The sequence below is a fragment of the Pollicipes pollicipes genome, unplaced genomic scaffold, assembly GCF_011947565.3.
Source record: "Pollicipes pollicipes isolate AB1234 unplaced genomic scaffold, Ppol_2.1 Scaffold_7231;HRSCAF=8579_pilon_pilon_pilon, whole genome shotgun sequence".
Taxonomy (NCBI): domain Eukaryota; kingdom Metazoa; phylum Arthropoda; class Thecostraca; order Pollicipedomorpha; family Pollicipedidae; genus Pollicipes; species Pollicipes pollicipes.
The window spans coordinates 33,605,913-33,627,025 of NW_023597034.1; the positions used below are offsets into that span (position 1 = coordinate 33,605,913).

At 48.1% G+C, this 21,113-nt stretch overlaps 1 protein-coding gene across 1 annotated transcript in view; it reads left to right on the top strand.

The window, feature by feature from the left end:
• The window catches only part of LOC119110034 (PDF receptor), a 143,504-nt gene that overhangs the window by 34,645 nt on the left and 87,746 nt on the right, over positions 1-21,113 (top strand). Inside the window, exons 2-6 of the mRNA XM_037233779.1 lie at positions 4,695-4,804; positions 5,398-5,505; positions 5,859-6,013; positions 9,986-10,089; positions 11,048-11,195. Coding sequence (XP_037089674.1) covers positions 4,696-4,804; positions 5,398-5,505; positions 5,859-6,013; positions 9,986-10,089; positions 11,048-11,195 — 624 coding nt within the window. The 5' untranslated portion in view covers position 4,695. The remainder of the gene's footprint in view (positions 1-4,694; positions 4,805-5,397; positions 5,506-5,858; positions 6,014-9,985; positions 10,090-11,047; positions 11,196-21,113) is intronic.

Consider the following 21,113-nt stretch of genomic DNA (forward strand, 5'->3'; position numbering starts at 1 on the left):
CCGCGCGGTGGGACTAGCGCGAGGTATGTTGCATTGTCTGCTTGCTAGTTACTCGCATCGTGTCTGGCCGACACCTCTCATGCCACGAACGTGCGCGAGCTCCCGAACCAATCGACTGGAGTGCTATTTGTGTGTCCGTCAAGGGCCCTCAAGCAGACCCATGCGTCCCTGCGGGCTGGGATGGGACGGCCCAACGCTTCTTCCTGGTGTTCTTGACATGTATTCTCATGCCGGACATGGCCGCTGACCGACCCCGGTGGGAGCTGGCTATTTTGATCTGGCCTGCAGCTTGAGGAGACAAATTGAGAATTGATCGTGAATTAGGTTTTGAATTATCTGAGACCCAACGGGAAAATGCTTGTATTAAACGAAGGAAGTTGCGACATATCCTCCTGAAACCGGACACCGTCCTTTTCACCAGCCGTCCGTGCTTTTCCCATGCGAGGCAGACAGACACCTAGGTACCAGAGGTGGATTGCAAGACCAGAGATCTCTAAGACCTACGACGTTTTAACACCTTACCTTGCGGAATTCAGGAGTAATTTCAATATTTTGGAGAAAAATCCTGTTTAGTCCATGATCCATTGTCAGATCTCTCTGAAAGATCTTCTGAGGCATTAGATGCTTTTTATAATACTGTGAGGAGTCCTCAAGCATTTCCGTTTGTTTCTAGGATTTCTTTCTACCTTGAATCATTTAGGATTGAGCCTATATTCTTACACGGTCAACTTGGGAGTTGTGAGCTAGCCACACCAAACAAGAGAGAAAACCCTCCTGTTCGCCACGGCTTGATAAGTTTTTTCGAAACATTTTTACCGTTGACCCTTACACCACGCATTTCTAGGCTGCATCCTTATATGCCGCCATTTAACGACAAACCGAAGGTCTAAATCGATAAACTACAGCGGACATGACTGCAGATATGCAAGGAAATCGGTGCATGTTGACAATTTCCAAGCTTGTTTGCATCCGTCTGTCTGGAAACATCGGATGTTGACTAACAGTTGTTTCAATTAGCAACTTCCTACCGAAATCTTCTCCGCGCTATTTACTTTTCCCAATTCGCTGACACGAATTCAATTACAGCCGTAACTGCCGCCACCGTCTTTGCCGCCAGTTATTTTTCAGTACTGACTCGACGTGGTGGTTTGCTGAGTTACCCAAGCTTTTGCATTAACTTAGAAGGAGTGTTTAGATGGGATTTTGAACGGAAATAGCTGTCTTGAAGACCTTTCGGTGCTGTTCACAATCCTGTCATTTTAATGACGTAAGCCCTCTTGTTTTTGAACCATGCGCCCTCGAACATTGGGAAAGGTATATCGGGGGAAGTATTTCAAAGTCACCTTGGCATTGATGACGTCGTAATAACGCCATTCAGATCCTGCCATTTCATAAGCCATGCGGCGATCAAGGTCAAGCAAGATATGATTGTCGAGGCGTTCACATCTGGCATTGGTTAGAGCGAATTCTAAACGTAAGAACCTCCAATTGACTCTTGATCAATGTTGTGCAAGGTACCATGACGCAATCAAAACATGCCGCACTAAGCAGCATATTTACTAAACATAGAATTGTGCTATCTAGAGCAGTCTTTTCCACTTTCCACAAGCGCACCAATAGCTATGAATGAGCTTGTTTCATCATATATGATGCTCGCTTCAATATCTTCACATGTAAAGCATTCCCTTCAACAAATACATCATACAGCGAACATGAATGCTAGATCTACCTCTTCCTGAGTTACCCTCGCGGTGCCGGGCCGGTTGACGCGATCATGTTAACTTCAATGAGCAGTTTGCAGCATCTGATTACTGGCTAGTTTTGCGTTGGTGTTGATTTTGCCGGACATTGAGCAAGGTTTATTATGCCTTGGTTGACCAAGAATTGTCTGGTGTCGTGTTCCTAACGTGACGAACTTCAGAACGCAAGTTTTGCTTTTGTGGAGATTTTGTTGATCTTGTTGTAGTTGTTCAATATCTTACATTGCATGAAGGCCTTGCTACCTCCCCCGCTTTTATAGCTTACCTGCCGCAAAAACCTGCTCACAAATTACGGTACAAATAAATACCAATAGTAGTTTAGGTCTTCTGCATTCTCAAGTTTTTACACATACATGGGACATACCGACTGCAACGTCAGCTATAAAGGAGATGGTTGGTGTGCTCCTTGGTGGATACATTAAGCTGACTCCAAAAATTTGCCCAAAATTGATGTTTTGATGGCTATAACGTCCTCAACATCAGCAGCTCCCCTTGCCGCATCTAGTTCAGACACTGCACCACCTGAACCCAGCACATGCGGCCGTGGTATCCGAGCGCGACGATCCCCGGCTCTGACATTATGATCAGTTTCAACTTAGGATTAGACAATGAGCTCATTAGTTTCGTGTCATTCAGGATGGGGCTTTCAATTACGTTCAGCATTATTTTCGGAAGTGCGCAAGTAGCTTTGACCGCGGCGGCCATTGGGCGCACTGAGGGCTGGTAAACATTCCTTTAAAAGCATCTGTCTCGCTGCCGCGGCGAGGGAACAGCACAGTCCATCTCAGGGCTTTGCCTGCCCCGTAAATACGGAATTATGCCCGATCTGCTGTGCCCAGAAAGTACAGCGGTCTGCTTTGCTCTCCACATCACTTGCACCAAGCCCTTTTGAGGGGTTTCGGTTTGTTCGCCTGCCTGGCGTTCGACAATCAGGTCCTTGACTTATTAGGAGACTGCCCAACTCAGTACCATCTTTTCAGGGATTTCATCTTGCTACCTAATGTTACGAGGAACAAATTGTGGCACGCAGATTCTGAAAAGTTGCTGCGTATGTCAAAGACTAAAACGCAAACAAAAATAGTCATTGAACAATGACGTTTAACACCTAGCAACAACTCTGATCCAACGGCCTCATTGCAAATGACCACTGGTATGCAAGTGTCGATGCAGCTTTTCCATAATTTTAACCACCCCGCTCTGGCCAAGCTTCGACCTGCCACCACCAATTAAAAAAAAAACCTGCCGCCACCAATTAAATTAAATTTTGAAATCGCACCAAACTTTTGAGCACTTGCGGAAGACTAGCTGGGCACGGAATCACACAGTTCATATGCGACCAAGGTTCAAGCATGTATGGTGTGTTGCTACCCAGCTTCCGCAACATACCAGTGTAACAAATGATGTACAGAAACGAACCATGCGTTGCGGTTTGGGGCGTTCTGCGCGAAACGAAGCTGTTGCCGAAGCCTAGAAACAATGCACGATATTGTGCAAGAGGCTGCAAATATATAAAAAGCTTATATTTAGCAATCCAAAGAAGAGGTATATAAGCCTGTAAGGCTTAAATGTCATGTCAAAGGTGAAATATGCACGCCTCATTCACGCTTATGCGTGACCTTTAAAGTATGCGCAAACCGCAACATAAGCGACGCTTTGCAGTATCCAATATGAATGTCTAAACCTGGGAATTCTGTGAATTCCAACCTTTTCACAAACACACACACACACACAAAGTCTCAGTGAATTCATGTTCTTTGCACAAGTGCCCAATGCACCCGTCAATCAGGTACAAAGGTTAAAAATGTTGTAACATGTAAGTTCAAGTGAAAGGTCCCTATGAATACCAACTGACTAACAACCTTACTTACCTACTGAGCAATGCAAATAGGCTTTATTGTACGACTGAAATGTATGTATATTCCTTGCCGAATAATAACACAAGTTGTATTAAAACGCAGTAATACTGACTGTCAATTCCTTTCATTTTTAATACAAACCGCCGCGAATGTATTTATATTTGAAAGTATAGGATTTGCCCCACTTCAGGGTCCTTTTATTGGCCACAGGACACATACGACTGAACAAAAACCCATCAGTACACTGCACGTGTCGACGTCAACACAATGCCTTCATTAATGAACCATTTTAATTTCGTACTACTTACGATAAGACACGCAAATGTAAATTCGTTCCGCAAGCAGCCATGAAAAGCAAACACGATCGTCATGCAATATGCCGGCCATGCAATCAGCAGACTGTGCGCAGTACAGCGTACATGTGCGTATCATCTCGCCCCAACACCCGAATTTATCTTGGTTCAAATTTTTCTAGAAGAAAATGTTGTGTTTTCATTTTCATCCGGCCATGTACACAAAGCTAACCTTTTCATTAAGTAACCAAAGCTTTCAGTGTTTTGTCTATATTCAAAGCCCGTTTCTCAACGTGTATGCAATAGTTTGTGAGTCCCTTTCGCCTAATGGCGAGTCAACATCATTCATTTATTCGACCAGTTACTGCAATTCATGAATTTTTTCATCACTGTAACTAAGGTAACTGCGTAAGCCCGCGGCACCTCGCAGCACCAGCTACAACGCAGTTACCACATATCACCAGGTAGTGTCCTTTTTAATGTTATTTTGGCAGCTGGAAACATGAAGCATCTTCCAGACACCCTCCCAAGCAAGATTCAAGATGAATGGGCTTTTCACGATATTGCCATGAACGTAACATTGCACTGCGAGCTTGAACGTTGTCTGAATGAAAGGGTTTAACAAATACCGTATCCGCAGGGCATGCAAAAGAATATCCATATTATGCTGCCGGCCATTCCTGACCGGACAGCTCAAGTAACCATTCCTGTCTGGTAACCATTAGCCATTAGTAACCAGCCATTAGTAACCATTACTGTCAAGTAACCATTACTGTCTGTTGCAGCATGAACGCCTCAGACGAACAAGAACCGGTCCAGGTCCGATTGCAGCCCTGGAGCATTAAATCCAACGCCAGCTGCGTCCACTACCACCGGAACTCATGGGACGGATCAGGTACTTGCGTGTTCTGCCATCAGCCACGACCAGGCTTGGGTCGGGACGGGCGTGTGTTCTCCCATCAGCCATGACCAGGCGTGGGTCGTGTTCTGCCATTAGCCAGGACCAGGCGTGGGTCGTGTTCTGCCATCAGCCGTGACCAGGCATGGGTCGGGACAGTCACGTGTTCTGCCATCAGCCATGACCAGGCGTGGGTCGAAACGGGCGTGTGTTCTGCCATCAACCACAACCTGGCATAGGCCGGGACGGGTGTGTGCTCTGCCATCAGCAACGACCAGGCGTGGGTCGGCACAGCCACGTGTTCTGCCATCAGCCACGACCAGGCATGGGCCGCGAAGGGCACGTGTTCTGCCATCAGCCTTGACCAGGCGTGGGTCGAGACGGGCACGTGTTCTGCCATCAGCCTTGACCAGGCGTGGGTCGAGGCAGGCACGTGTTCTTTTATAAAACATGATCCGACCCTGCCTTGTGTGCCTGGCCACTCTGAGACCGCGCAAGCACACTTACGCGACTTGAGAGCAGCATAATTATATCCCGAGAGGCGATAGGTCGGGACCATTCAAAGACTCGCCGACTTTTCTCGCTTTCAGAGCCCTTCTGTGCGGCCACCTTCGACAACATAATGTGCTGGCCTCCGTCAGAGAGTGGCAGCACGGTAAAACTGCCCTGCCCTCCGTTCAAAGGCATCGACCCCTCTAGTAAGTGGACGGCCAACATTCTCTACTCGACGGCGCCAACATCTATCGAACTTTTCTCCGTTGATGTTGAGGAAGAACATGATCTGAAATAGTTGTCTACAGTTTCTGTTTCGCTTTAGCACTGACGTCAACTGTCATGTTTTCCACCAATGCCACGATGAGTCGCTGCGTACCAAGGTAAACTGTTGGGCACCATACGAACGCTCTCACCATCTTTGAATACGTGTTGGCTGCTTATTCCAAACGGCGGCTTCAGATACCGGGGAAGCGGCACCGTGATCGATGTTGCGCAGTTTACTCGGTGCCGCACTGTGTAGCGAAGCCGCCTGCAGTGTCCGGTGGGCTGCCCGCAGAGTTCGCCTACAAGTCGTGCTCCGACGACGGCCGGTGGTCGGGCAAGAGTCCTGACGACTTCAGCCGACCACAAGGCTACACCAACTACTCCAACTGCTTCCTGCCCGTGCTGAAGAACCTGCTGGAAAAACTTGGCTCGGATGAGGAGCGCAAGGTGAGCGATCCGGACGCATTGTTTGGGTTGGTCAGGCATCCGCACGTCAGTAACGGGCTTCTGTGGAGTGACTTGGCTTGTATGGTTAGGAGCGGGCTGTATGCACCTGCATCAAATTGCATAGAGGTGCGTTGGCCACGCATTGACTTTTGCAAACATTCTCTAGCGAGATCATAACCCAATGACCTATTATGGTGATGAGGTTTGCTGCTTAATCAGAAGGGCATGGTGGTAAACCCGAGTAGGCGGGGTTTAATAGCGGTTTGCTCACATTTCGTGGTGTTATGTCTCAAACGATTTGCGACTTACATATTTCACCGATACTCAATAAAACGTGCGAGAACCGTGTTTGAGATATGTAGCTAGGCCAACGAAGGAAGGTCAATATGGACAGAGCGCAGACAAATGCAATTTATTATGTTGGATACATCGTTCTGTTTTTCTGGGTATTCTCCACCTTTTGCCAAATTGTCCGCGTTTCCTGGCGAACCACATCGACAAGCGAAAAAATGGCCGCCAGTTCTGACTCATCCAGTCTGGAGTAGCCAAATGAAATACAGCCTCATGCAAGGCTAAACATTCCCAGCTAGGAGAATACCCTGAACATACATACTCAGCCAGCGATATGAGCAACATCAAAACCAGTCATAGGGCGGAGAACTCGTTGGGACCTATAGTACAACGGTTAGCATGCTGACGGGCATACCAGAGATCCGGGCTCACATCCCGGTGGGAGGACCGAAGTTCTGTACCTTATCTAGCAAACAACACCGGCAAGCTGCAGAGCAGCCAGGAAAGTCTAGCTCATCAAAGCGGAGTAGCTGAATACAAAGCAGCCTCATGAAACATTAATATTTTCAGCCAGAAGAATCCCCTTGACAAAAAAGTAATGTGCGAAAAAAGACTGTGATATCAGAAAAAGCGCACTGGTGTCCGGGCAAAAAGTCGAACGGAAAAAATATAGAATGGAAAAAAATTAGACGGCAAATAGTCGATATGGATAAAACTCCACTGGGATAACAGCTGGGATCGGAAAAAATTCGAAATGACAAAAAGTGGTGAAAAGGGATTCAAGTCGATTAAAAGGATTAAAAGTACAGGGAAAATGTCGTATCAGAAAAATTCTAAGGACAAACAGTGCGCAGGAGTAAAAATCTGGGTAAAAGAGTAAGAATCAGAGGTTAGACGAAGCCATATATATCAGCGATGATAATCTATTAGGCAACACAATAACTGAATGAAAAAATTCCATTGACCTAGGGTCAGGTATGAAGGTCAGATCAAGGTCAAAAGCAACCTGTTTTGATATGCTAGAGCTTGCTGTATGAGGAAGTTTCTGGTGCTCATTTCGAATTTTTTGATAACGGGAACCGCATTAGGCATCTTTCATAAACTTCTTAAAGGTCATAATAGGCAAATGATCTAAAATGACCCAGGCCAACATTCTGTAACTCGGAATATACTGTCTAGCGTAATCTTTGTTGCCTTATTCAAATGCAAAACCCAAAGCAGTCCTGTATGATTTTGGTCACCATGACCTTTAAAAGGTTAAACGAGGTCAGTGACCTTGAATGAGCATGGGACTTTTTTTGCTCAGAACAGGTATCTAGGTTCGGGGGCGCTTTGGAGACCAGCCACAATTTGACCTCGTTTGACTTTATTTGACCCCAATGACATGACCTAGGAACATCAACATTTGACTTAAGTGAGTGCACGTATAGACCCATACACCCTGAGAATTTAGTGAACCTAGCTCTCTTAGTTCCTGAGATATCAGGTGGGTCAAACTGATCCCCATACGAGCCGTGGTATCCAACTGGCCACCCGGCCGCGTGATAAAGTCGACAGAGACAAGTCAAAACAGAAAAGGAAAAAAAATCCAAAAGCACAAAAGGTGGAAGGAAGTTCATGAATCACTATAAGTCTTTACTGAGCACAGCTTGAAACGCCATGTATAGACAGTGATAGCATAATCAATGTTTTCTCATCACGTCGTTAAACTGCGCCATCTGGTATAGTTGATATGGCTAAGGTGGGTATGTGGGCAAGTGCCCCTGAACTCGGCATGGGAGGTCCGAAGTGATAATGTCGAACACAGGGATGTAACGTGCTATTCAGTTGGGAGAGAGGGGGAGGGATTGGAGCCAGCCTTCCCAACTTTGGGAAGAAATTGGGTCCTAGTCTGGATAGAAACACATTCGTTTTCGTTTTGGAGATTGGTTGTGTCATCCTCCCAGCCCCACCCAATTCATTTTACGAAAATACGCCCCTGACCAAACGCCCAGATGCTCAATAAATTGTTTGCTGATTTAAAATACTATAGTTCTGTATCAGGAACGGAGCCTCACCATGGTGGTGTTCTTAGGGCTTCATAACGCACGTTCCAGCGCCCTTTCCACACAGTCACACGACAGATACCGCCCCCCTGCCCCGCGGCCGCCCTGCTACTCTGCTCCCTCCCCTCCGCAATGTAAGACGTCGGGGTTGCGGGAGCCGCATGCCACCGTGCAGCTAATGAAAACCAACTGATGCTGCGAAACAGTTGAGATCTTTGTTTCGGCGGCTCATTTAGATCCTCAGGCAGCAGCTCTCCCAAGGGCTACCTGAAAATTTGCCGGTCCCGTCCTACCCCGTCCGATAACGCCGTGCTCCGTCCAGTCCCCTCGGGTCTCGTCCTATTCCGTTTGGTTTCGTCTGGTTTCGACTGGCTCCGTCTGGTTCCGTCTGGTTCCGACTGGTTTCGTTTGGTTTCATCTGGTCCTGTTCTGTCCTGTTTGGTTCTTTGCGACCATGTCCTGTGGCGTCTGATGCTGTCTGATCGCGTACAGTCGCGCGTGGTCCCGTCTGGTGCCGTCAGGTTCGGTCTGGTTCGGTCTCATCTGGTCCCATCTGGTCCCATCTAGTCTCGTCCGGTTTCATCCGATCTGGTCCCATGTTGTCTGTTCTCGCCCGGTCCCCTCTGGTGTGATCTGATCCCGCAAGATCCCGCCCGCTTGTTCAGTCCTCACCCGTCCTGTCTAGTCCCATCTAGCCCCATCTAGTCCCATGTAGTACCATCTACTACCATCTAGTCCCATCTGTCTGTCCGCGGGGCCGCCTCCCATACCAGGTGTCACCGCATCCTGTGACTTTTCTGATTAAAATAATTTCGATTGCCAGCGTTTTTACTTAGCTAAGTTGACCTTTATCCCTGACCGATGTTCTGCCTTTCGGCTTACTCCGTTTCGACTTTCACTCGCGTTGACTCTGTCGACTTTTTGTCTTCTGTCGCTTTTCCTTTTCGGATCTTATCCCTCTCGACTTATTGTCGCTTGCTGGCCGCGGCTGGTACACACGGCCAGGCCCTGAGCGACAGCCCTCCGTCGTCACGCCGCACGCCCCCGGGCGAGGACGCAGCAGGCCGGTCAGCTGACGCCAGCGTATTTTCATCGAGCCGCAGCGTATCTGCCAAGCGTACTGCCGGCCCGCTGTCCCCCTTGAGATGCGCCACTGCGCCATGTTGAGCCACTTTTGGGACGCAGAGGCAGAGTCGCCCGACCGCGTCCTCCGAGGTGGCATACGGTGGACAGAAGATCGGTTCAGAGTTGTGATTATGGCTGAAGCTCTACGCCTCGCCGGGCCGGGCTTTGTGGATTACTACGCAAAGAGGGAAAGCAATCAGCTGTGTTTGTTTCCGACTAAGTACTGCAATTAGCAGATCAGTTTGAATTCATTACCTCGAGTACTGTTTAAAAGCGACCACGGCAGCCTGCAGCGACAGGATGTGCGAGAGAGGAAGACCCTGCTGCTGAGGCCGTTGGAATGGGCTTGAATCGTAAGGCTTAAGCCCCGCCTGCGTCGTAGCAGCATTATTGACGACATTTGATCAGCGTACCGCTGGGCTGTCGCGCTCGGCGGCCGAAGAGATGTCGGCCGAAGTGCCGCCTGGCTGTCTGTTCAACTACCTAATGATGTCGCCTGCTCGTGTTTCAGTTGAAGTTCATGATCGCCGAGGGGACCAGGACAATGGAGCTCATCGGCTGGTCCATCTCTCTGCTCTCCCTGCTCGTCTCACTCTTCATCTTCTTCCACTTCAAGTAAGGGAATGCTTGCGAAAACGTGAATAGGAACAATCTGCATCCGCCTGTGGAAGTCTTCGTTGCTTCCGGACTTCTGTCTGTGGAAGTCTGCGTTGCAACCAACGCAATCCAGTTCTCAGTATCCCTGCACGCGGCACACCCTGCGCCGGGGCCCATTAATCGTGCCCCTGACTCCGCAGCAGCTGATACACCGACGCACATCTGACGATTCCCTGAATCCCGAGCCCGCCTGACGTTCAATGGGCCGACGCCGTGTGTTCCTCTGCGGTCTAATCTTACGTAACGTTCAATCTGGAGGGGTGGTGTCCTGGTGTGTCGCCCCCTGTTCCCCGATTATCGTCGGGGCCCGACACCGGGCACCGCGCGCCGCTTCACTTTCTTTGGTCGGGCTAGGATCGTCCTGTTGCGAAGGCTTGGCATGTCACAGACGGGTTCGAGGAAGGAACTGGTTCACAGAATGCATTCTAGTCCCATCTACGCCTTTGAATATGTATGGTGGGCTGAGGAACGTTAGGCTTTACGTTCATCTAGATGGTGTTTTTCCCTCGAGCTCTGGCAGGGACTCTCAGTGGCATTTCCAGCAAGTTTTACGAATGTGTGAAGCAGCTGTTATGTCTTGCTTTCCAGTTGTTATGCCTTGCTTTCCTTGTGCCAGACCTGCCTTGTGACCATGTTGTGATCTTGGTGGAATTCTGGGTATACACCAATGCTGCCACTGGTCGGGAACACAGGCTGCCACCAGCAAACCTTTGCTGTGAGATGCCCACGGGCACCCCCTTCAATTCAGCCAGACAAGAGACCAAGTTAACAAGCTTTCCCATCGTGCTCCATTGTGACAGGTGTTCCAGCGTCGAGTCCACATCTGTGGGTCTTCCCTGTGCTGACAGGGCGGAGCACGCACGTACCGTGCATGGCCGCAGCCGCCGCCTTCGCTGACCTCATCCATCCCCGCCAGGAAGCTGCAAAACCATCGGACGCGCATTCACCGCAACTTGTTCGTGGCCATGCTGATCCAGGTGCTGGTGAGGCTGACGGTGTACGTCGACCAGGCCATCGTGCGCAAGCCAGACGTCGGGGACCACAGGCGCGGTATCGACAACACGGTTAGTGGGCGCGCCGCCGCCAGACCGCCCCGTGGGCGGCGGATTCTACGAGACGGATGGAGAGGGCCGCCACGGGGAACGCTGACCCGGGGCCCCGGTCCCGGGAGTCGCCCTGAGTCTTCCGGAAGCGTCGGTTGGCAGACAGAGGTGGGCCATCGGCTCTCTGAGTCGATCTTCAATACGAGCCAGTAACAAACTAGCAGCTGCCTTGCTCAGTCGAAGGTATTGCTGGCAATGTTGGGACGCGCTCAGTTGGAGCTCCTGAACCAGATTCATTGGTGTAGTTTCGCAAAAGAGATAGGAAGCAGGGCGAATTCTAAACCCACCCCAAGACTACACAAACAGCGGGCTTATCACCGGATTTAACTCATTTCCCCTCGAAAGATGGGAGGGGGCTCCAGCCTTCTAAAATGAATGAATAATTACACCCCGACCAAGTCATCAAACGCCCATTGCTCATCTCGCACTCTCAGCGGGCCGCTCACCCACAGATGTGGGGAGATTTGCCGGAACTGGTCCTGACCCTGCTTGACCGCTAATCCCGGGCGGAGAAAGGCGACGGTGAACCAAAATTCATAGCCGAGACCCAAATCCATGCATGCCCGATCAAAGACAAATTGCATTCCCATGTGCTTGTAGCAAAATATGAAACGTAACGACACCCGTCGGCAACCAATTATTGATCGGTATTGTAATTTAATTATCACAATAGTTTTCTTACGCTATCAAAGCCAGTATGACATATGCTGATGGCCTGAAGTGTTCGAAACCTAACGCATCTTTCAGATCTTCTTTGCCCAGCGTTTGATTTCTGGCATTGAAAACTATTTTCTTCACGCATCGTTTGCGTTGAGGGTAGGCTTTAAAGAGCAACAACTACCCAGCCATTTTTTGCTTAACTTTTTTAATCATTATTATTTTTTTCCTTTCTTGCTTCAGACCAATCAATCTATGCGAGCTCCAGAAGCCGTCTATCGCGCGAGGAAGAATCGTGATAATAAGCGTGACGGCCGAAGAGAGCGACCGACTGACCCATGTGCCCTAACCCCCAGCAGACGGCTTGGTGATGGGAAGCTTGGCTGATGAAGTTTTTGACAAAGCTCGAGCATAGCTCCTATTGCTCTTTCATCCAAAACAAAGCTTTCAAAATACCACGCTAAGGACAGCTGGTGTTGACACGATAATTTAATTGAATACAAAGTAGGCCCGTAGTAATGAAGTCTGGCGTTTAGTGCATCTTTCAAGCGTTTCCAAACACTTCTCAGTAGAACCATAGCTTCATGAAAGCGTATTGGACTTGTTATGACCAAAACAGGTGCAGCTTTGGTAGAAACTGGTAAGGATTGCAAGCGTAGAAGTCCCCACGTGCAGCTGATCATTCAGCTCACTTCCACCGGCAGGGCAGCAACGCCCTATTATCGGGACTCTGGGAGGCCCCTCCCGCGAGCCACCCAGTAGTCGTTTGATGAGTTTTTCCCGCCAAAATGTGTCCACGCTAAGTGTTTTCGCGTCTGCTCACCACGGTAGCCATCAACTGACCCCGACTGACCCCAACAATGGCGGCAAACACCGTTTAAACATCAACTCACATCAGCCCTTGGCGCTGGGATACGGAGGCCGGGGGCTGTGACTGGTTTATTGCATTAAAAGCTGAATTAGGCCAGCCATTGTGCGTCAAGAACAAGCACTATCGACCAGCATTGACTCGGGAGAATACCAGGACCTACAGTCATCTACCCTATGCTTTCACGGTCGTCAGCGTGCCGCAGCTTGCGAGCCAGACGATATCTCCCCAACGGTGCGTCATATTACGAACAACAATGCTGGATCCAGATTAGAATTGTGCATCCAACACTGAAACACACTTTGAGTAGGTTAAAATGCTACATCCACGTTTTTGGTTTGTTAAGACAGGAGCGCCCCTTAGAAAACGATCGAAAATAAGTATTTATTTTCTCCTAAACTGCCTCTTATAATATGGTAGCCTTGTTCAATTGAATTCCTCTAAGCAGCAGAGCCTGAAAGACCTTACTTCCTAAAAAGATAGCATTTTAACACAAAACCGAGTAGGATTTGCTTCCCTATGAGAATAGCCTGGACCACATCAAGCATCGAGATTGCTAAGCGCCCAACGTAACTGATTTCACCTCCTCAATCGAGGACAGTCTTGAGCAGTATAGAATTGATCAGCACTTGAATCACCAATGTGAGTAGACGAGAGCTACTGTTAAATATACCTCACTCTTCAACCCAAGAAGCGATCTAGCTCGGAGGCTTTCTTTTGATGAGTGCTCAGCGGTTGAAACCTCAAGACTCGTTGCATGACGAGGAACTAGGACCTCACTACAGCAGCCTCACCTACAGTTCCCACATGATCCAGAGCCAAAGATTCTGGATCTGAAACCGGCAAATCTTCATGTTTTCTTGCGGTTGTTGACCTTTGCGTTGGTGGTCACTCCACATCGAACGTTGAGTAGTTGATCTACATGAAAGCTAAAGCACGGCCAGCGTGTATGGCACGGCCAACAGCATGACTTCAGCGAGCAGGTGTCACATGTTCACTGCATTATGTATTGAAATAAAGCGTCATATGACTCAGACGAAGAAGAAACATGTCTCGCGCATGTTTGCCAAACAAAACAAAACAATTCCCGACTATTCGGTAAATATGGTGGCTTTCCACCAACATTGTGCCGGCCCATGCACAATGAAAACAAAGTAAAGAAATAAATGTACGAGGGCGTTTCTCGATCACGACTCCCACTAAACCTACCATCCTTGAGCGCGCAATTGTCGTCAGCTCGGAACCATGGTATGGGAAACTGATATGTCATCACTGTGTTCTTCACCTCACGCGTCCAGGCCCAGGGTTCTGGCGAGCTTGATCACGTCCCGCGGGCCTCCTGTCTCACTTATATGAAGGACGTGGCGCTCGACAAGACAAACATATTCTTCGCTTTTAGGCGGGGGGTGGGGGTGGGGGGGGGGGGGGGGGGGGTGGGGAGCATGATCACAAAGTAAGCGACCACGGGGCGATAGCGTCCCACAGATCTACCTCGCACACCACTTCGCCCTCCACGACATAGCTGCCATCGGCCAGATGACATCCACTGAAGGCGTAGTCACTGAAGACGGCGTCTTCGTTCGTCGATAGAGGATCAAACAAGGCGGAAACAAGGCCTCGGGTAGAGCAAAACCAACGATATATAAATCCGCAAATACGAAGTACCAAATACCCTCGGGAACACACAACACGATTCGCACTCCTGGCCAAAATGAGCAGTGCGAGAGGCAATCACCATAATGCGGTGCTATCCATGTCGATTGCCGGACGGTTTTGTTGTGTCAGGCTACGACGCAAGGAAGTCTGCGCTGGATACGATAACAAAGCGTATCTGCACACGATTTTTTGCAGAAGGCCAATAACTACAGACGCAGCATAAATATTTCGCCGAAATGAGCGGAAGAGAATGGAAACAAAACCAAGCCTTAGGTCCGAACGCATCTGTGCCGACTTCTTCAGTCGTCATCGGTTAACAGACTAGAACCCGTTTGACAGACTAGAACCCATATCACGCGCTCGCATTTAACAAGCCGTGACTTTCTCGAACAAAATCCTCATCCCTGAGACAGACGTGCGGTGAAAATACACAATACCTGACCAAATATTGGACAATATTGGGTTGTAGCCGGGGGGGAATGTTTGATTTCGCCGGGACCGTGACGTCATTGGCGTGTCACAGGATCACTGAGCCTTCTGACATAAATCCCATTTCAGAACAAAGCGACCAAAAACTCCGAATTTTACAAGCTCATGTTTCGAAAAAAATCTGAGCCGCGCCTATGAGGGAGTCCGAAGCTCTGAAGACGACTGCGCCAATATTAGACCTAGCCGAGGAACGGTCACCAAGTTATAGCCTTGGGCGGTTTTGAGAGGTCATGCTGCTGACACTTCTTTTTATGGCCCATAACTTGCAGCGGAACGGCTTAAGCCCCATAAAACTGCACATCAGCGAACTTGCAATAACGAAAGAAAACTTGCAGCATTCTCAAAATTTTCTGTTTTATAATTTTAAGTTCGTGACCTAGTGACCTTCTTTTCGTGGCGTATCTTGACCTTTTGCATGCTAAAATGTTAAGCTTTTACTGAAGATCGAAACGTATAAAAGGCCCTTCGAGCGCTTTCTCCGCACATTTTCGAATTAAATGGAGATATCTACACGCGGTCAATGCCAGTCGATTGTTCATGTTATTCTAGGCAATTAATTCAATAACAAGCAATCAATGTTCTTGCTCTCAATATCTTTGGACTGGGTGGAGATACCTATCGAGATCCGTCAACGACAATCGATCGGATGAGCTATTCTGAGCAAGAATCTAGGCATGCTCGGGTTCCAGTTCAAGATAAATATCACTACTGAGATCCTGTACATAGTTTGACTAGTTCTACCTAAGGGGGATGCTTAGCAGAATTATCCTGCTGTGCTTTGTGAACGTTCCTAACGCATTGGAAGCAGTTAATGCAAGGCCAGACTCACGAGGTGACCTAGGAAGGCATTATCACTTTACGTGAAGCAAAGGCTGCCGTCACTGCTGACGTCACAGGCTGCTGCATGTTGACGTCCAAACATGACGCAGGTTTGATCACGAGGAATGCTTTTCATACGTCTCGACACATCTCTCCTGGACGCCAATACCGCTGCTTGCTACAACAATACAACAATCCAATGCAATGCAACTTACTGTTGTGTTTTACACTGTGCAAATCATAGACCGCCATGTGCACTGTACAGGTTGCTTCCAGAGACCAGTCACCGCCGACTTCCGTGGTGAAGTGATTCGGCGACAGAGTCGAGTCGAATGCCTCCAGTCGTCGAATGCTCCCATAAGAAGCTTCGCTTTCCTTCCGCCGTGTTCTAAAGGCTGCTCGAGGACGAATATAGTCTGATGACTCACGGGCGAGAAGCTGAGACATTGCCTTGTGCCTTGCACAGCAACAGCCGTGGCAGATCCACTTCAGTCAATGGTAGCTTTCGTCACCTCTTCCACTGGGACATAAATAATTTGTATGACGCTGAAAAATTTTGATAGCAGGAACTTCAAACATTGCCTCGGCAGTTCGAATTCGTTGCGAAAACGGTCGCTTGAGAGTCCCTGGGCGAGTGGCCGGCTTCGTGGCTTCACAAATGCCATCACAGGCACTTTTTCCATGCGAAGTGGCGAAAACATGTCACTCGCACAAGGCGCCTGCAAAATCCTGCGTGTTATGGTAAGCGTTTGCAAAATATATTTCAGATTTTCAAGTATAATCAGTCACTCTCTTAATGAAATGGGAGCGTGAAAACCGACCACACACACGGTTACATTGAATGCATAAATATCGAAAGCGATATAAGATGAACACTACGCTTGTTGACCCGTATGATTTTCACACGAGGGCGATGTTTACAATTATATTAAGTTCGCTACATATCTATTATTTAGATAATAGGTATCTAGGCATTGCTTCATAACATTATCATCTTACAACTACCATTGTCTTGTTATTATCGTGCAGCATCTTGGGCAATAAGACATCTCACAGTAAGCAAGACTGCATGATATGGTAAATATTTTTTCCTTGCAAATTTTGCTCCTAGGCAGTTTTTACGACATGCTTAGGTTATTTGTGGTACGCATACGTCAGGGCAAAAAATTGATTACAAGCACTAAATTGCTTGTATCGACACAATTAGCCTGTCGAAACATAGAGCAAACGAGTTGACTAACATGGCACATCAGCTGGTAAACCAGGCGACAAACGAGCATAACACCACGAAGATCAATGCCAATAATACGTGGAAGGAGACCTATCAAAAAGAGGAACACTTCATGACCTTGAAAACGTCTACGTGAGTAAGCATACCATACGACGTATGCGATATGATTGGCAATGCCCTTGCAGTATTTCGATGAATAAAGTGGCGCAGCGCCTGAACTATGGCCTTCGCTGGACCAAGCCCCCTACTAAATGACATGACACTGCGCAAAGTTTCAGCAAAAGGAGACCGAGTACGTAGAAACGTTCTTTGTGATGGGACAGACAATACCTTACCTCGGCGCTTGAGCTCACGAGACAAGCCAGGATAACCCACGCGGCCACCGCAACCGGCGGAACATATCGCCGCCCTCCGCACCGTCGCCCAAACCAGAATATTTGTGTAGCGCAACGCCATTTTGTAAGCTTAGTAAAACCTTCAGCCAATTTGTGCGTTAAAGGGAAATTTAAAACTATCAGTGCTCAAGAAATGCAAAAAATAACCTGGTGGAAAATAAACCAGCAGTTATATTCGTTCCTTGCGATCTATGATCCGACATCCCAGAAAAAAAACACTCGCGCGCTGCTCGAAAGGCCTTCACATACTTCGCGTTTTAGATGTCTAGTGCTCTTTATGGAAAGAGTAGGGTTCGTAAAAAGGGTAGGAACTTAAGCAGTTGAATGTGGTGTCTTCATCGTTATTTCGGACTCATTTGATGCTTGGCACTTTTTTAAAAGTCTCTGCGATACGAAAAGAGTGGAATTACTCGAGGTTTTGAATAAGCCCTACTTCTTAAAACAAAACGGTGTAATGAGCCGAACCCGTTTAAAATTAACAAACAGCTTGATAAGCAAAGCAAAAAAAAGCAAGTGGAAGCAAGCGAATGTGATACAGGTGCATAACAAGGGGTCCAAAAAGCTGCCTGAAAATTAAAGACCTGTACCATTGCTCCCTATCCGCTCAAAAATATCAGAAAATTGTTAGCGATAGGCTGTTACATGTCTGTCATGCCGCCCGTCCCTCATCCCAGCACGGATTCCTTCCAAAGCGCTCTTGGATCGCAAGTCTTTCTTGCTTTCTTCAACACTGCTGGACATCTATTTCAAAAGGTAAACAAACAGATGCAATTTACACCGATTGCTCTTCAGCATTCACCAGCGTGAATCGCCTTCTTCTGCTGCGCTAGCTTCGTTATTCTTTTTGTATCACTGTCCGTGCGTACAGCTGGCTGGAGTCGTACCTCAGCAATCGTTCACAATGCTCAGTGCTGAACGGGAACCAGTCTGACTGGATTCCAGCGCGATCTGATGTCCCGGAAGCAGGCATACCAGGACCGATGCTGTTCGCATGTTTTCTGGCTGATGTTCCCGACCAAATTGAGAATGAGTGCCTTATGTACACTGATGTGAAAATTTATCACCGCATTGACAACGTAGGAGATTGTCGCACCGTTCAGGCGGATTTGGATCGCCTCTGTGAATGGTCCAAAAACTAGGGACTGAAATTGTACCCAACTAAGTGCAATACCATCTCATTCACCCTCCATACGTCACCTGTTTACTATTCACACGCACAGGACGGTCACCGCTTGGATAGCTGCCAGCAGACTCGCGATTTTGGCGTCTTGCTGCACACCAAACTCACCTTTGTCAATCCCATAGATTCAGTTGTCTCAAAAGCAAATAGGATGCTGAGCCTTCTCATGCAAAGCGCGCAAATGCCGTCGCGCCCTCGTCAGGCGCGGTTCAATCACAAGGCTTTGCTTCGTGCCTTCGACGCTCATGTGAGACCATTGATAAAGTACGGTAACGCTATTTGGAGCGGTGAGCCGTTTCCCATCTCGCCCGGTTCGAAAGACTACAACACCGCTTTCTCATATGGTTGGGCTCGAGCAGCCAGTCTCGGTGTCTTCCACTGGATTATGAGCATGTTCTCGCTTTCTTCAAAACATCATCTATCAAGACACGCTTCAGTCAGTTTGACATCTTATTTCTATACATCGTGTTTCATCACAGGCTTGACTGCGCTCACCGGACATCACTGTTCAGTCTGGCTACACCCGTCCGACGTTCTCTGCATGTCGGTATTTTCCACCAGCCATTCGCTAGGGTCAACACTGTCAGAAACGGATTTTTTTTGCACGACTACCCACTGTCTGTAATCAATTTTTGCATCATTTTCCCTCAACTGACTTTTTTCATCCAACAGAATCATTTCGATCTGATTTGTTTAGGTTCGCCGGCACACGTGGAATTCTTGATGACTTGATGCGCGACTGTGTGTGTGTGTGTGTGTGTGTGTGTGTGTGTGTGTGTGTGTGTGTGTGTGTGTGTGTGTGTGTGTGTGTGTGTGTGTGTTCGTGTGTGTGTGTTCGTGTGTGTGTGTTCGTGTGTGTGTGTGTGTGTGTGTGTGTGTGTGTGTGTGTGCGGGTGTGTGTGCGGGTGTGTGTGCGGGTGTGTGTGCGGGTGTGTGTGCGGGTGTGTGTGCGTGTGTGTGTATGTGTGGGTGGGTGTACATGTGTGTGTGTGAGTGTTTGGTTAGGTTTTTGTTTGTGTATATCGTATATTTATCGTTCTCAAAACTGGACTGCATCCGTAATTGGTCGGAATGCTTATGTCCTAAATTATCCAAAAAATATACATTGTGAAAAAGCTTAAATTATTCGAAAAGATACAAAGCGCACAGATTTGTTGTGCACTCCAAATAACCACGTCAAAAGACCAAAAGACTCAACGTCAAAAGACTCAATACACAAGGCTGATCTGATTCCTCCTGAAAACCCTGATTTATCTCTGATTTATCCCTACAACCCTGATTTAATTTCAACCACTTTGATATGCGCCTCGAAATTTCTAAGCAATAGTTTTTAAACACGATCATGTTGCTGCGGATGAAGCAACGCATGATACTCTGCAATTGTGCTTGCTCGTCGCATTGTATTGCACGGGCATTTCCATGCCCATTACAAGCAGATCTGGAGCTGCAATTGTGTGAGAACCTTAGCATTGGTTATAGTCCGTAGCAGAGCATTTCGGTAAAACGTCCTGACATGATCGACGAAATGGGGCTCGTTTATTGTTAGTCGAATGCGGTCCGACACGCAAAAATACGGTTTTGTCCATAGTGGCGTTGCCTGACACTTGCGGACGAGAGGCTATAGACGGTACTTTGTGTACATTAATAGAAGGTACTTATTTTTTAGTTGCATCTAGAGTGGCACGACTATTTCAACAGACGCCTTAATTATTGGAAGTACATAAAACGTAGACTGGTGACCAATAGGACCGGCTTCAAAAAGCGCGATAAGCGCTTTGCCTCGAATTGGAGCTGTTCTTTCTAGGAAACCAGTTGTAGGAAAAAACAAAGGTCACATTCAGCGGAATGCAAACCAAGTTTTGGTACGTTTGCCTGGAAATTCCCAGGCTGCTGCATATCTTTTGCGCTGCAGACACCCAAAGTTGGCATTAAATAAGGGGCAGACATTTTTTCATCCTGCGCATGGTTTGGTTTATTGATTAAACTCGCCTTTTTACTCTCGCACATCCGTTAAGCCCAGTTACGTCAAAGCGGCATTTGCGCACAATACATAACACAAATGATCAGAAGCTGATGATGGAAAGCTGAATACATCCTGTATTTCTTAGAGCTCGAGCATTACAAAATGACAGCAATTCCATGTTAAGAATGTGTAGCGTCGAGATTGTACGAGCTTTGAGACCGTACCGTGTTCCGCGAAACGCGGGCGCAGCCTGGGGGTATGCTCGGCGGCGCAGCGTGCGGCAGGGGATCGTGGCTACGCTAGCCAACGGGCGGCCGCCGGCGCACGGGTCACCAGCGGGGTCGGGTGCGCTGGCTGGGTCGGCGGAAGTCAGGTGTGGACCGAGGCCAGAGGTGGGACGTGATAGCCTGTTACGTAAGGTCGTGTTTGTGCTGCTACTCGTTGCGCTTTTTGATTATCAAACGCTTTGTCGAGCTGTGACGTTTAGCTGGGGCATGAGCGACCATGAAGCTGGGCGAGCCGACACTGCAGAGTGATAAAATACAAAAAAACGTTTCGGGTGATCAAAATTATCTGACGTTGACCAACATATGCCCAACAACTTGGCATGCATCGGGTGCG